The sequence below is a fragment of the Lampris incognitus genome, unplaced genomic scaffold (genome assembly GCF_029633865.1).
Source record: "Lampris incognitus isolate fLamInc1 unplaced genomic scaffold, fLamInc1.hap2 H_2, whole genome shotgun sequence".
NCBI lineage: Eukaryota > Metazoa > Chordata > Actinopteri > Lampriformes > Lampridae > Lampris > Lampris incognitus.
Window position 1 is genome coordinate 893,595 of NW_026611077.1, and position 14,552 is coordinate 908,146.

Genomic DNA, 14,552 nt, shown 5'->3' on the forward strand with positions numbered 1-14,552 from the left:
TACTCATGCTATGCAAGAGTCCGTGGCTCAGACTTCTCATGCTATACAAGAGTCCGTGGCCAGACTCCCCATGCTATAAAAGAGTCCGTGGCTTACACTCCTCATGCTGTACAAGAGTCAGTGGCTCAGACTCCTCATGCTATACAAGAGTCCATGGCTTAGACTCCTCATTCTGTACAAGAGTCAGTGGCTCTGACTCCTTATGCTATACAAGAGTCCGTGGCTCAGACTCCACAATGTCAGTGGCTCAGACTACTCATGCTATGCAAGAGTCCGTGGCTAGACTCCTCATGCTATGCAAGAGTCCGTGGCTCAGACTCCTCATGCTATGGAAGAGTCCGTGGCTAGACTCCTCATGCTGTACAAGAGTCAGTGGCTAGACTCCTAATGCTATACAAGAGTCTGTGGCTCAGACTCCCCATGCTATACAAGAGTCCGTGGCTTACACTCCTCATGCTGTACAAGAGTCAGTGGCTAGACTGCTCATGCTATGCAAGAGTCAGTGGCTAGAATCCTAATGCTATGCAAGAGTCCGTGGCTCAGACTCCACAATGTCAGTGGCTCAGACTACTCATGCTATGCAAGAGTCCGTGGCTCAGACTCCTCATGCTATACAAGAGTCAGTGGCTCAGACTCCACAATGCCAGTGGCTCAGACTACTCATGCTATTCAAGAGTCCGTGGCTAGACTCCTCATGCTATGCAAGAGTCCGTGGCTCAGACTCCTCATGCTATGGAAGATTCCGTGGCTAGACTCCTCATGCTGTACAAGAGTCAGTGGCTAGACTCCTAATGCTATACAAGAGTCTGTGGCTCAGACTCCCCATGCTATACAAGAGTCCGTGGCTTACACGCCTCATGCTATACAAGAGTCAGTGGCTCAGACTGCTCATGCTATACAAGAGTCCGTGGCTCAGACTCCTCATGCTATGCAAAAGTCCGTGGCTTAGACTCCTCATGCTATGCAAGCCAACCACCTCTGATGTACGCCACTCGGGATGGAATCGTCCACTGTATAATATTGGAAAGAGTGAAAAAAAAACAAGATTATATGAATGAGATGTATTTCTCTCATAGAATGTGACAACACGAAGAAACTTGATTTCGTTGATTATCTTGATTTAATCTATCTTTAATATTATCTCAGCAAAGATATTAGTTTTTATTTTAATGTTTTTATTGACTATTTTATAGAGAGCACTACCGCCACACTACCCCTCCCGTCTACAAGTTCTCTCTCTGTCCAAACACACACACACACACACATTATATATATATATATATATATATATATATATATATAGCAGGCGCGCCTATATGACTCCGCTATGTGTTCCGTGCCTGTATCAAGCAGACCTTGTGGCCATTCTACAGGGGAGGGGTGAAAAAAGAGGGAATATCTTGGTTTTATTATTTGTAATTATGCTATATTTATGTTCAAAATGGTTTTAACAACGACAACCCCTGCTTTACTCAGCGCCAGTTCCCCTTTGTGTATATCTGCCAAAACCCGTGGTTGCGTCTGTTTTCAGCACCTTCATCTTCACATTTGAAGCGACGTGGATTCGGTTGGACAGCAGAACTGTCCGTGGTGCCGAAACGAGCCTCTGGACCCGGACAGCCCGGTCCTTCTCCGCTGCTCAGGGGTAGATGTCCACACAGCCCCTCGCCATCTCCACATAGAAACGGAAATGCGTGGACTCGGTGGAAGTTAATGCCCCACACTAGCCGAGGCTGCCGGTACAGCTCGACAAAATTACAGAGAAACCTGCACTCGGCACTGTTAACAAGGCTAAGTCTGTCGATGTCATTTTAAGTCGAAAACGTCCAGAAGCGTTAACTTGATTATGGTTGTAATGTGGCTTCGAGAGAGAGAGAGAGAGAGAGAGAGAGAGAGAGAGAGAGAGAGAGAGAGAGAGAGAGAGAGAGAGAGAGAGAGAGAGAGAGAGAGAGAGAGAGAGAGAGAGAGAGAGAGAGACAGACAGACAGACAGACAGACAGACAGACAGAGAGAGAGACAGAGAGAGCAAGCAAAGCAGTGATGTCATAGTTTCTAATGTGTGCCATGGGAGAAGCATCTTGCTCACAGCCTGGAAGCCGTTCACCATGCTGCAACATTAGCTAGCGGAGCTTGCAATGTTTGCTTGCATTATCTAAATTAATATTTTAAGCTTTGCTGTTGAGCTGCAAGTACGACGAAACCATGTAAACCGCGACGAAACCAATCGACGGATGAATATGCATGCAGGAATCACCACGCCAGAGCTGCAAGAAGCTGAATGCGTCCTGCACGAGGAAAAAAATAGAACCGCAATGGACATATTAAAAAAACGGACGTTATTGTCGTTGACAAGTAAGCTCACGTAGATTATCACCAATGAGTGAAGTCGAATAATACATACACAGATATGAAGTGACGCTAATGATATTTTTCTGCCATGTAGTTGTTGCCATTTAAGTCAGGCCTATATTACTGACGGGCGGCGCTTGCAGTGGAGAGAAGCCCTGCCCAGGACCACTTGGAAGTCTCTCAAACACAACGTACCGGAGTAGGAGGAGAAAGATGAAGAAGGGAAGCGCAGAGGGGTGTCGACGATGAGAAAGGAAGGGTAGAGGAGAAGAGGAGGGGAGGGATAGAGGCATAATAATAGTATATTATTACAAGCTTCCAAATATGGCGGCCAAATCTGACGGGGTCTTGAGAATGAAGAAGAGCGACGTTGCGTTTACGCCTCTGCAGAATTCGGACCACTCAGGCTCGATGCAAGGACTAAACCCAGGATCCCAGCCGGACTCAGCAGGGACAGGGGACGGGGATTTTGTGAACGGAGAGTCGAGATGTTGTGGTGGGGGAGGTTCGAGTTCGACGTGCCTTCGACAGAGCAGGGAGCAGCAGCAGAAATACACGATATGGGACTGCATGTGGATTTTGGCTGCAGTGACAGTCTATTTCGCTGATGTCGGAACCGATGTTTGGTTGTCTGTCGACTATTTCCTCCGGCATGACTACTGGTGGTTTGGGCTAACCCTATTTTTCGTGGTTCTGGGCTCCTTTTCCGTGCAGGTCTTCAGTTTCCGATGGTTCGTCCACGATTTCAGTACAGAGGACGGCTCGGCCTCAGCGGGGACGGGATCCAGCGGTGGTATTGGTGCGGCAAACTGCTCGCACATGGACGGGAACAAACTGCTGAGCGGCTCAGCCTCACATGGGGACGTAACCGCTCACCACCAGCCGTCAACACCTCAAAGACAGGCCTCAACAACCAGCAGGAACATCATAACCAACAGCAACGCCAGCACCGTCGGGAGATGTAAGAGTAAAAAGAGGTCGGCCGCTTACTCGCTCTTCGTCTGGTTCGCACAGACCGTCATTCATGTTCTGCAGCTTGGGCAGATCTGGAGGTAAGCTGACGGCCAGCGCTTGTGTACAACAAGGGTAGCTTTGTTGGTGTGCATGTCCTTTGTTTTTAAAATGAAAGGAGCAGGACAGGATAAGGGCGTGATGCCAGAGACGGCAGGGTGTCATCATTTGATGGCCAGGTCCTGGAGCCTTCACGAGGCCTGCAGCACGGAGCGCTGCTCTCACTACACAATCACAAGGCTGACTCACTAGCTGTCTTTCCCACACAACGGTGACAAGCAGGGATTAGGCTGTCTTAGTCTTTCAGTGCCCTCGTCTGCTTCCTCTTTTCTTTCTTTTTTTGGTTCTCTTGCCCCTTCTCCTTCATCCCCCCTCTTGCTAATGCAGAGGACGCGTGGTTAAAAGTACAGGTGAGCCCAGAAAGACCACGTTAGCCTGACTTGTACTTCCTAATGTCAAACAATGTCAGCAATGTGGACATTATTACTTGATTAACTGAGCGTTTGCAATTCATTTTAGTAACACAGTAGCAGCTACACAGGTAATTCAATTTATCAAATACTGGGATTACATTTTGGGCCTAGATAATTGTACATTTAAGAGTTATATATTCACCTCTTCATGCTCTACTATTAGAAAAAGTTTGTTTAAACGATACCTCACCAAACAAGGGTTGCACAATTCAATAAAATAAGATGTGTTCTTTATGATGAATCCCTAATCTGTTGGGGGGGGGGGGGGGGGGCTGAATGGCATAAGGTCATGTTATCATTAATGACATAGTGCGTTCTAGTTTAGCTTACATCTTTTCTTTTTGTCCCATGTCAGTCCTGTCACTCTTTACTAACTCTTGACAAATAAAACTATATAGGTTTGGTGTAGACCTCTAGATTAGGGTTCTACACCAAACCCCGTGTTTATCTGAACAGCTTCATTGCACTAGTCTGCCAGTTACAACATTTCAAAGCTACTCAGGTAAAATAATTGTGCCAAAATCTTTCTGATCATTATTATCTAGTATGTTTAAACTTTGGAAACTGTAGACTCTTCCCCTAGTGCTCAGTTATTAGATTACAACATGTTGCAGTCCTGCAGATGTACAACTGCACTTGCTGCTTTGCTATTCACTCAATCAGTGAAAATCCACATGGACTTGACTTTTCTTAAAGCCGAGGTCAAAAATGTGTGCGGCACAGTGGCCCAGTGGTTAGCGCTGTCGTCTCACAGCAAGAAGGTCCTAGGTTCGAACCCCGGGGTTATTCAACCTTGGGGGTCATCCCAGGTCGTCCTCTGTGTGGAGTTTACATGTTCTCCCCGTGTCTGCGGTGGATTTTCTCCAGGTGCTCTGGTTTACCCCACCACCAGAAAGACATGTATGTTAGGGTTTATACTCTTGTCTGTGCCCCTGAGCAAGGCATGGTAAGACGAGCTGGAGTTGGTCCCTGGGTGCTGCACGGCAGCTGCCCACTGCTCCTAGCTACACAGCTAGGATGGGTTAAATGCAGAGAGGAATTTCCCTATGGGGATCATCAAATTATATCAAAAGAAAAAAAAAGGCAGAGGACAGCAGATCTACATGCTGAAACCTTCTAATGAAAAAAACAAAAAACGAATACGAGAAACATATTTGTTTTGGTCTACACATTTGTTTTGATCCACTAACACCCACGTATTTGTAATATCCTCATAATGTCTCAAGGGCTTGCATGGGTTCCGAGTGACATTAGAACTTTGCAGATTCTGGAGGATATAGTTATTTTAACTTACATCCATCGTCATTCTGCAGAAAATCCAATGGTCCCTCACACAGACTATTTTAATTCTGTTCAGATACTGTATGAGTGTTTCGCTGGCATCAGTCAGATTGACTAGTATTTGCATGAGACTGTGTTGGAGAGGTGGAGAGACTAAATCTAGTTTTGGAATTGAGTGTAATCGACTCAGATTTTGTTATTGGAATGTAATAAAATTATGTTTTTGTTTTCTTGCATTTTGAGTGTGGCAATGACAGTGAATTAGCCAGTGAGATGTCAGTGTAGCATGGATGGCAGGCAGGAAGCCTTCATCTTCATCTGTGTCAGGCAGCCTCACAGATGACTACTTAAAGTCACAGTCCTGAAGATTTACACTTCATACAACCAAATCCTGTTTGATTTTTTTTTTTTTTTGCTGACACATTTAAGACAATAGCCAATCCATGAGTAAATGCCAAATCTTGAATGCTTTTCAAACTGCTTATGTTCATGGGTATTGCCAGGAAGAACCTTCCTCAGGAAAAAGGACACAATGAATTGTTGTTATGTCTTCAAAGCCAAATACTGAAGAATAAGGTCAGTAGTTTGGAGAAGAAGCAAAGTTGTGTCAAACAGGCAGACCAAGTTTGCAGAGAACCATCACCAATAGAAACTACAACGTCAATAGCTAAGACTTAAGTAAAACCTTGATATGTTGTGCAACTCAGGGGAAGGTGCTGACACAACACTGCTGGCACCTTTGTTTCATTTCAAGTGGATCTCTGGAAAACTGCTGGAATTAATTAATGTAGGTGCCAGTGAGAAAACCATCAGTCTTCAGGTTGTAGCTTTAAGCTTTCCTTCCTGGATACTGGCCTTATGTTGACCCACAAATGCCCTGTGATGTTTCATGAGCTTTAACCTGAAGCTTTGAGGAAAAAAACTCAGAGTGAATCAGATCTATCATATTGATGCTGCACAGGTGAATTATTTCAGCTCTGAATGGTATTGCTTAGATATAAACAAGAACAGATGTAATACTGATCACATGACTGTTCACATGATAATGACTGGAGACGGTGGTACTGACGAAAAGACAGGAGGCAGAGGTGGAGGTGGCAGAGTTGAAGATGGTAAGATTTTCACTGGGCGTGATGAAGAAGGACAGGATTAGCAACGAGTATATTAGAGGGACCGCTCAGGTTGGACGGTTTGGAGACAAATCAAGAGAGAACAGATTGAGATGGCTTGGACATGTGTGGAGGAGAGATGCTGGGTATATTGGGAGAAGGATGCTGAATAAGGAGCGGCCAGGGAAGAGGAGAAGAGGAAGGCCAAAGAGGAGGTTTATGGATGTGGTGAGGGAGGACATGTAGGTGGCTCGTGTGACAAAGGAAGATGCAGAGGACAGGAAGAGATGGAAACGTATGATCCGCTGTGGCGACTCATAACGGGAGCAGCCGAAAGTGGTAGCGGTAGTAGTAGTAGTAGTAGTAGTAGTAGATGTAATACTGATCAGCTCCAAGTCAACATCTCCAACATCCATTATGTCATTTACACCACTGCTGTGCAGAAGCATCAAGAGTCCTACATGAACACACATGGCTGATGTTTATCTGATGCTTCCCAGCAGATTTCTGATCTGTCCAGCACACGTGTACCAGAGTTGCATGCTGTATATCGGGCAATTTGAGTCTAAAGAAAATACAAGTATTTTGGTGAGGCCTTTTAACACAAAAGCGATCCCTAAAAAAAAACAAAAAAAACAATAGTGTTATCACAGGGAAATGTAATAAAAATCCACAAGCCACCACCAGCGGGTTGAACGACACCACCACTTGGTGGCACTTGTGTGACTTCAGCATTTCTGTGCTGAAACACTATGATGGCCTAGGGGCGGGCCGTCCTACATCACTGCTGTAGGGTGTTTTCAGCCCATAGATGTATTTCTGGTGACAAGAAATCCAAAGAGCAGGAATCGTTGTGATATGATGTCTGGTTCATCGCCAACATCAACATTTTATGCTTCAATTCTTGTCTTAGTACAGGCCTGTGAACATTTGTTATGATGAAATAAAAAAAAAATGAACAAGGCCATGCAGTTTTGGTCAGTTTTGTTTCTTAAGAAAAAAAAAACGGAGAACATTATTAACTTCACAGGCTCTTAACAGACGGTTAAGTCAAAAGCAGTGCAGGAAGAAGCTTTGGCGTTCCATGTGGAGATGTTACATAAACTACTTTTCCCATAATAACTCATTCGTTTCTCTCATGGCATCCTTTGCATCACTATACTGCTGTTGGCATATGTAGTCTCATGCTGCAATCATGGTCTGACACTGTTTTCACACAATATTCTTTACCATCTCTTTAACAGTCATTAATATGCTCTATTGTCTCTTTAATAGTCATTAGTATCTTTACTATCTCTTTAATATTCATTAATATGCTCTATTGTCTCTTTAATATTCATATCTCTTTAATATTCAATAATGTTCTTTGCTATCACTTTAATCTTCATTAGTATGCTTTACTATATCTTTAATATTCATTAACATTCTTTACTATCTCTTTAATATTATTATTCGCTAATCTCTTTAATATTCATTAGTAGTATTTACCATCTCTTTGATATACATTAATATTATTTTATCTCTTTAATATTCAAGAGTATTATTTACTATATTTTTAATATGCATTAGTATTCTTTACTATCTCTTTACATTCTACTGCATGATGTGTGGATCATAGCATATTCATGCGCCTTGGTGCTCGAATGCTCGAATTTCTTCTTTATATATCTATATATCTATAATGTACAGATATAGCGGCCTTATTGTGTGTATTATGAATTTGTGTGTGTGTGTGTTGGGGGGGTTCATGATCAAACTTTGATTAATAAAGAGGTAGCAGGCAGATGAGCTGAATCTGGTCTACATGTTTCAGATGACCAAAACATCCGCTATTCAAACTAAACACAACATCCGCTATTCAAACTGAATACAAGATGCGCTATTTAAACTAAACACAACATCCGCTATTTAAACTAAACACAACATCCGCTATTCAAACTAAATACAACATCCGCTATTCAAACTAAACACAACATCCGCTATTCAAACTAAACACAACATCCACTATTCAAACTAAACACAACACCCGCTATTCAAACTAAACTTTTTTTATATATATTTTTATTGAACATTGTTCATATTCATGTACAGATTCTTGAAGAAAGTTCATTATAAAACAAACATGGCAAATATACATTCCATCCAAAAATACATAGATATATCCAAAGTGCCAAAGGGAACAGTATGTAAACATTTCTATACAGTATATCAGGAAGTACATAGAGATTGAATGTCACATGACAAATATACGGTAATGTATTATGAAAATAAGGGTACAAACAATAATAAATTAAATACATGACATGCACTAATTGAAAATAATAAAACATAGTCCATCATGCGAGGGGGAATTAATAAGGATATCAGTCTTCTGATTCAGTGGGAAAATGTCTTAACACCTCATAAATCTTTAGAGCTTTTGTAGTTTTAAAGATTTCAAGTATAATCTAAATTCATTTAAAAAAAACAACAAATTTGGGGGATGACTTAAAGTATTTATTTTTATGAATAAAGAATTTGGCTAAGCAGAGGATTACATTACAACAGAGTTCATAATTTTTGTTTTGCAAAATCATACCAAATGTTATATTGTCTCTAGAAATCGAAGTTGGAAAGGACAAAATCCTTTGCTTTATCCATTTATGAACGTCAAGCCAGAACACAAGTACCACACCACATGAGAAAAATACATGGTCCGTTGTTTCTATGTCATTTTCACAAAATTAACATATATTATCGTCAAAACCAAACCGTGATCTAAGTAGTTCTTTGGAGGGATATATGTTATTCATAATTTTGAAGTGTGTTTCCTTCGCTTTGGGGGGGATAGGAAATGTTAGATACATTGTTCTCAATTTAATAATTGAATTTTTATCAAATTTGTATAAAATGTCATTCTTGTTTTGTCTATCGAGGAATAAGTTTTCCGTGAGACAGTTTCTAATAACATGATTATCACATTTTTTGTCCAAGATTAAAAACCCTTGAATTGACAGTGGGGCCAATCGTGGCTGTATAGGTTGGTGAGTCATTATATTTGTTATCAGAGATAGAAATTATTTGGGGAGTGCTTTATGTAATTTAGTTAAGTCTGATTTGGGAGGCTTGAAAGTATGTTTTGTCTGGAATTGTTCATAATTTAATAAATTACCACTAGGATCCATTAGATCAACTATTGACCATATATTTTCCTCATACCAATCCTTAAAGAATAAAGACTTGTTCCGATATAATATATATCTATTATTCCAAAGTACAGCGGTGTGGGGTGAAAAGTTATGTACATATAACATTCTCCAATACAACAGTATCTGTTTATGGAACTCTGATAATTAAACAGGAAGTTTATCAATATTATAGTCAGTTCTGAGTATAAATTTCAATCCTCCAATTTTATTGAATAAGTGATTTGGAATACAGTACCAGAAGGAGTTACTATGTTTGATCCAAGATTTTAGCCAATTTATTTTTAAAGTTCCATTAAGGCAATCAAAATCAATAACTTTTAGTCCTCCATCCTTTACTTATTTAACCATATGAATTTTCTTTATATAGTGTGGTCTGTTTCGCCAAATGAAATTTAGATTAATCTGATTGATGGATTTGATTAATTTTTTGGAATGGCGTGAGAATAGGCTGGGTAAATACACCTTGATAAGCATTCCATCTTAGTTAAATAAATTCTGCCAAGAATTGATAGGTCTCTTTGGAGCCAGATGTTTAGCTTTGATTTACATTCCTTAAACTTATTTTCTACATTCAAAGACTGACTTCGTTTTTGGTCTTTTGTAAGGAAAATTCCCAGGTATTTGATTTCTGATTTAAAGGAATATTGTGGCGGACACTAGGGGCTATGCCTCTCACCCAGCAGGACTGTGAGCTGGGGGCGTGGTTTACGTTCCCGGGCTTGCTGGTGCAGGGTTGTTCCTGCTGTAGTTTGGTTTTGGAGCTGAGGAATAAACAACAAACTCGCCTTCGTCTCCTGTGTTTTTTCCTCATCCTGCCACATTGGTGACCCCGAATTGAACATGTTTGGAGCAGAAGATGAGTGTGAATCCACTTCGGCCACGCCGCCCCAACTCTCACAGCCAGCCGTTCTCGCCGCGGCTGTGAAACTCCCAGAGTTCTGGCAGAGCGACCCGGCTTCGTGGTTCAAGCATGTCGAGGCGCTGTTCCACCTGCGTGGAATCTCCGCGGACGACTCCAGATATTATTTGGTCGTCGCTGCGCTGGACCAGTAGTCCACACGCCGGGCCATGCAGCTGTTGCGCGCCCCTCCGCAACACGGTAAATACGTCGCCCTCAAACATCTTCTGCTCCGGAGGTACAGCCTATCTGCCGCAGAGAGGGCAGATAGAATCCTTTCCCTATTCGGTTTGGGCGACGGGACGGTTGTGGATCTCATGGACTATATGCTGTCGCTGCTAGGCTCGGACGAAGGTGGATTCCTTTTCCCGCACGTTTTCCTGCGCCAGCTTCCGTCTCCTGTGCGCGCGGCTTTGGCTAACTCCCCGTGTCTCGCCGCTGGTGACTGCCGAGGTTTGGCTGAGGAGGCCGATCGGGTGCTGCTGGCTACCAGACGGTTCTCTGTGCGGAGTGTGGCATCTGAGCCTCTGCAGCCGGCGTCGGAGGAAGCGGACCCGGCAGTGTTGGCTGGAGTGGCTGTCCGGAGACGGCGCGGGAGCGGCCTCTGTTTCTTCCACCAGCGGTTCTGCGGCAAGGCGAGGCGCTGCGTCCCTCTGTGCACGTTTGAGGCGCCGGGAAACCGGGCCAGCGCTCAGTAGCAGCTGTGGGCGCTGGCGGACGTAGTGAGCTGCTCTTCATTAAGGACACGATGTCAGGAATACGGTTTCTGGTGGACTCAGGCTCGCAAAAGAGCCTACTCCCTCCTGCTAAGACAGACAGGTCGACCGAAGGCGGCGGCCCACAGTTAAGTGCAGCTAACGGTTCGTCCATTGCGACGTTTGGCACAAGGTTGGTGACTGTTTGTTTCCACGGGCGCCATTTTGAGTGGGACTTTGTAGTGGCCGCCATTACTGTTCCTAATGTAGCCCGTGGAATTAGATACCACGCAGGACACAATTACTTCCGGGGATCTTGTAGCCTTAATTGTATTGTTTGAACCTTCGAATGCAGATCGTTTTACTGAGTGCATACATTTCTGTGTCTTTCGAGCAAACAGCTCATAAATGTTCACAGATGTGGCAAGTTTAACAGAAAAGATTTTAAAAGGAAAATAAATACAACATACAACATACGGTGCAAAATACGGCAGTGGACTATGTATGTTAAACAGGGTTTAACAAAGACATGTGGAACTTCCTGAAGATCGCGCAACTTCTCACTCTGTCAGTTACCTTTAAACAGAATTAAAATGCATATAAAACCTTTACATCCCAAATACAATGGCATGGTGTGGCTTTATTCACGCCAACATTACCTTGTCATGCCTGCAATGGCGAACAGTGGTCGACGGCTCGCGCCCAAAATCACCGAACATCAACTCCAGTAGCGTCTAAATCAAACCATCTTGTCAAATTACCGACATACAATATTGTTTGGAATAATGTTACAGGTATATTTCACAAGATATTTACCCTTACTTACTGCGGAGTCAGAGCACCGTCACACCGCAATCTTCAGGTGCTCCACACAAGAAAAAAAAAGAAAGAATACCCAAGATACACTTGGATAACTTGCACGGAGTTACAATAAAAGTCCGCAACAGTGCCACTTACTGGTCAAAACATGCAATGACAACCAAAACTATAAAAATACGCTCACAATCTGCTTCACAATTTAACTACATGACAGTGTAACAATTACATATATTAACAGTTAAACTATACTAAATTTAAGTGGAAAATCATTTAACATATTTAACAGATTTACCACCCGGCTACATACTCCCCTGCAAATATAGTCAACGTCATCGGTGACTACGAAACATGAACTGACTCAAATACTCCCTGCAAGGCCTTTTCAAAGAGAGCAGCACCCAGGCTTGTCAAAACCTTAGAGACCATGTCTGTGCTGACTGGGACTGCATTACAGGCTGACTTTGGCAGATGAAATGTGTTTGAATGAGATCCAGCCATTTCCCGCTTGCTTTTCCTAATGGCAGGTTTAGGTGCATAGGTTCTACGTCCTGCTCCACCAGCATCATCTGTTAGTGCGGGTCTGTCCCTGTTTTCAATAATGGGCAAGTCACTGTCGCTAACGTCTGGATGCACATCATTAACACATTCTGTTTCTGTGCCACAATTTCTCATATCTGAATAACCTTCCTCAGGTCCTTCACCGTCACTCTCATCTGTGGGTGCTGTCACATGTAAACTAACACTTTCTGCTGCAAGAGGCAGGTTAGGTACTTGCACAAGCCGGCGAGGGATGACTTCCTCAACAATAACAAAATCAGCCTCAGGTGACTCAGGCTCATCCTCAGCTACAGGCTGTGTAGTGGTCTGTAACCTAGTTCTAGTTCTTGGTTTGGGAACTGGTTTTGCACAAGGTCGCAACTCTGACCTATGAACTCTTTTAATGGAACCTCCCTCAAAAGGTTCAACAGTGTGTGTGGTACCCTGGATGTCAACTACCTTGTAGACTGTTGAGGTCCATGTGTCCTGAATCTTATGTCTACCTGGGGGTCTGTGACGTAGGAAAACCAACTGACCAATGTCCACAGGAGGACAATACACCTTCTCATTTTGCAGTGAGATCCTCTCAGCTGCCTTCTGCTCTGAGTACTCTCTGGCTCTCTCGTGTGCCTGTCGGAGTCTCTCCTGATGAACAGACAACCAATCCTGTTTCCTGTCTGACACACACTCACGCCCTAATAAAGCATCTACTGGGAGATGTGGTTGTACCCCGAAAAGCAAATAATAAGGCGAGTACCCTGTGGTGGAATGAGGAGTGACATTATAGGCATATACTACTTCAGACAGATGCTCTGGCCAACGCTTTTTTTTCTCTGGTGGGAGTGTCCTTAACAAGTCATGGAGTGTGCGATTGTATCTTTCACACTGACCGTTTCCCTGTGGCCTGCAGGGAGTTGTCCGTGTCTTTTTAACCCCATAGAGTTTGCACAGCTCTGCTATAATTTCACTCTCGAAATTTCGACCTTGGTCTGAGTGCAGTCTCTCTGGGACCCCATATTTCATGAACCACTCCCTGAGCAAAACTTTAGCTGTAGTGTCAGCCTTCTGGTCTTTGGTAGCATATGCTTGTGTGAACTTTGTAAACACATCGGTCACAACAAGGGCATTTTCACGGCCATCTGAAGCTGCCTCCAACACTGTAAAATCAACAGCCACCACTTCTAGAGGTCGGGAGGCCAGGAATGCCTGAACTGGAGCATGGATTTTTGGCTGAGGCATCTTGGTCAAAATGCACCGCTCGCAGTTTTTAACCCAGCTTTCAACATCCTCGCATAGCCATACCCAAAAACACCTCCCTCTTAGCAAGTTTACAGTGCGCTCTATGCCCTGATGTCCCATGTTGTTATGTACATTTTCTAGAACTTGGTCCCTCAAACAACTAGGCACGAGTAACTGCCACACTTCTCCATGACGTGGGTCTGTGATAACCCTGTACAACAACCCTTCTCGTTGTTGTATGCATCTCCATTGTTTCAACAATCTTTTCACTTGACGAGACAGGGCTGCTCTCTCTCTGGGACATGGCCTCCTCCCCCGATCCCAAAATGCCCTAAACTCTTTTAGGGTGGGGTCACCGGCCTGAAAACCTACCAGCTCCTCTCTGGTATAACCTGGCAGTGTGGGGGTGTTGCCCTGTTTAGTACCTGTCTCACCAGACCTCGACTCCCCAGCACGGATCTGTCTCACTTTGTAACACTCCAGACCTCTAGAGACAAGACCAGGATCCAGAACTGTTCCTCGCTCAATCAGGTTACACACAGTGATACAGTCGTCAAAATCCGAGTCAGGGTCTGTTTCAGGCTCCCCTGCAAACTCCTGCCTAGAGAGAGCATCTGCGGCGGCATTACTGCAACCAGGACGGTACTTAACCTCGAAATCAAAAACAGACAGTTGCGCTACCCACCTCTGCTCTATAGCACCTAACTTGGCTGTCTTGAGGTGGCAGAGGGGATTGTTATCAGTCAGGACAACAAACTTTGAACCAAGCAAGTAACCCCTGAATTTTTCAGCAACTGCCCATTTTAAGGCAAGCAACTCCAACTTCATGCTACTATAATTTCGGTCATTCTTCTCAGCCTGGCGTAGTCTGCGGCTAGCATATGCTAGGACACGTCTGGTGTCACCTTGCTGCTGACACAATACAGCGCCTAATCCATGCTGACTAGCATCTG

The 14,552-nt window shown here is 43.6% G+C and overlaps 1 protein-coding gene across 1 annotated transcript in view; it reads left to right on the forward strand.

Moving 5' to 3' along the window:
• Positions 1–2,563: 2,563 nt before the first annotated feature.
• Positions 2,564–14,552, forward strand: part of LOC130131973 (XK-related protein 4-like) — a 154,864-nt gene continuing 142,875 nt past the window's right edge. Inside the window, exon 1 of the mRNA XM_056301698.1 lies at positions 2,564–3,401. Coding sequence (XP_056157673.1) covers positions 2,674–3,401 — 728 coding nt within the window. The 5' untranslated portion in view covers positions 2,564–2,673. The remainder of the gene's footprint in view (positions 3,402–14,552) is intronic.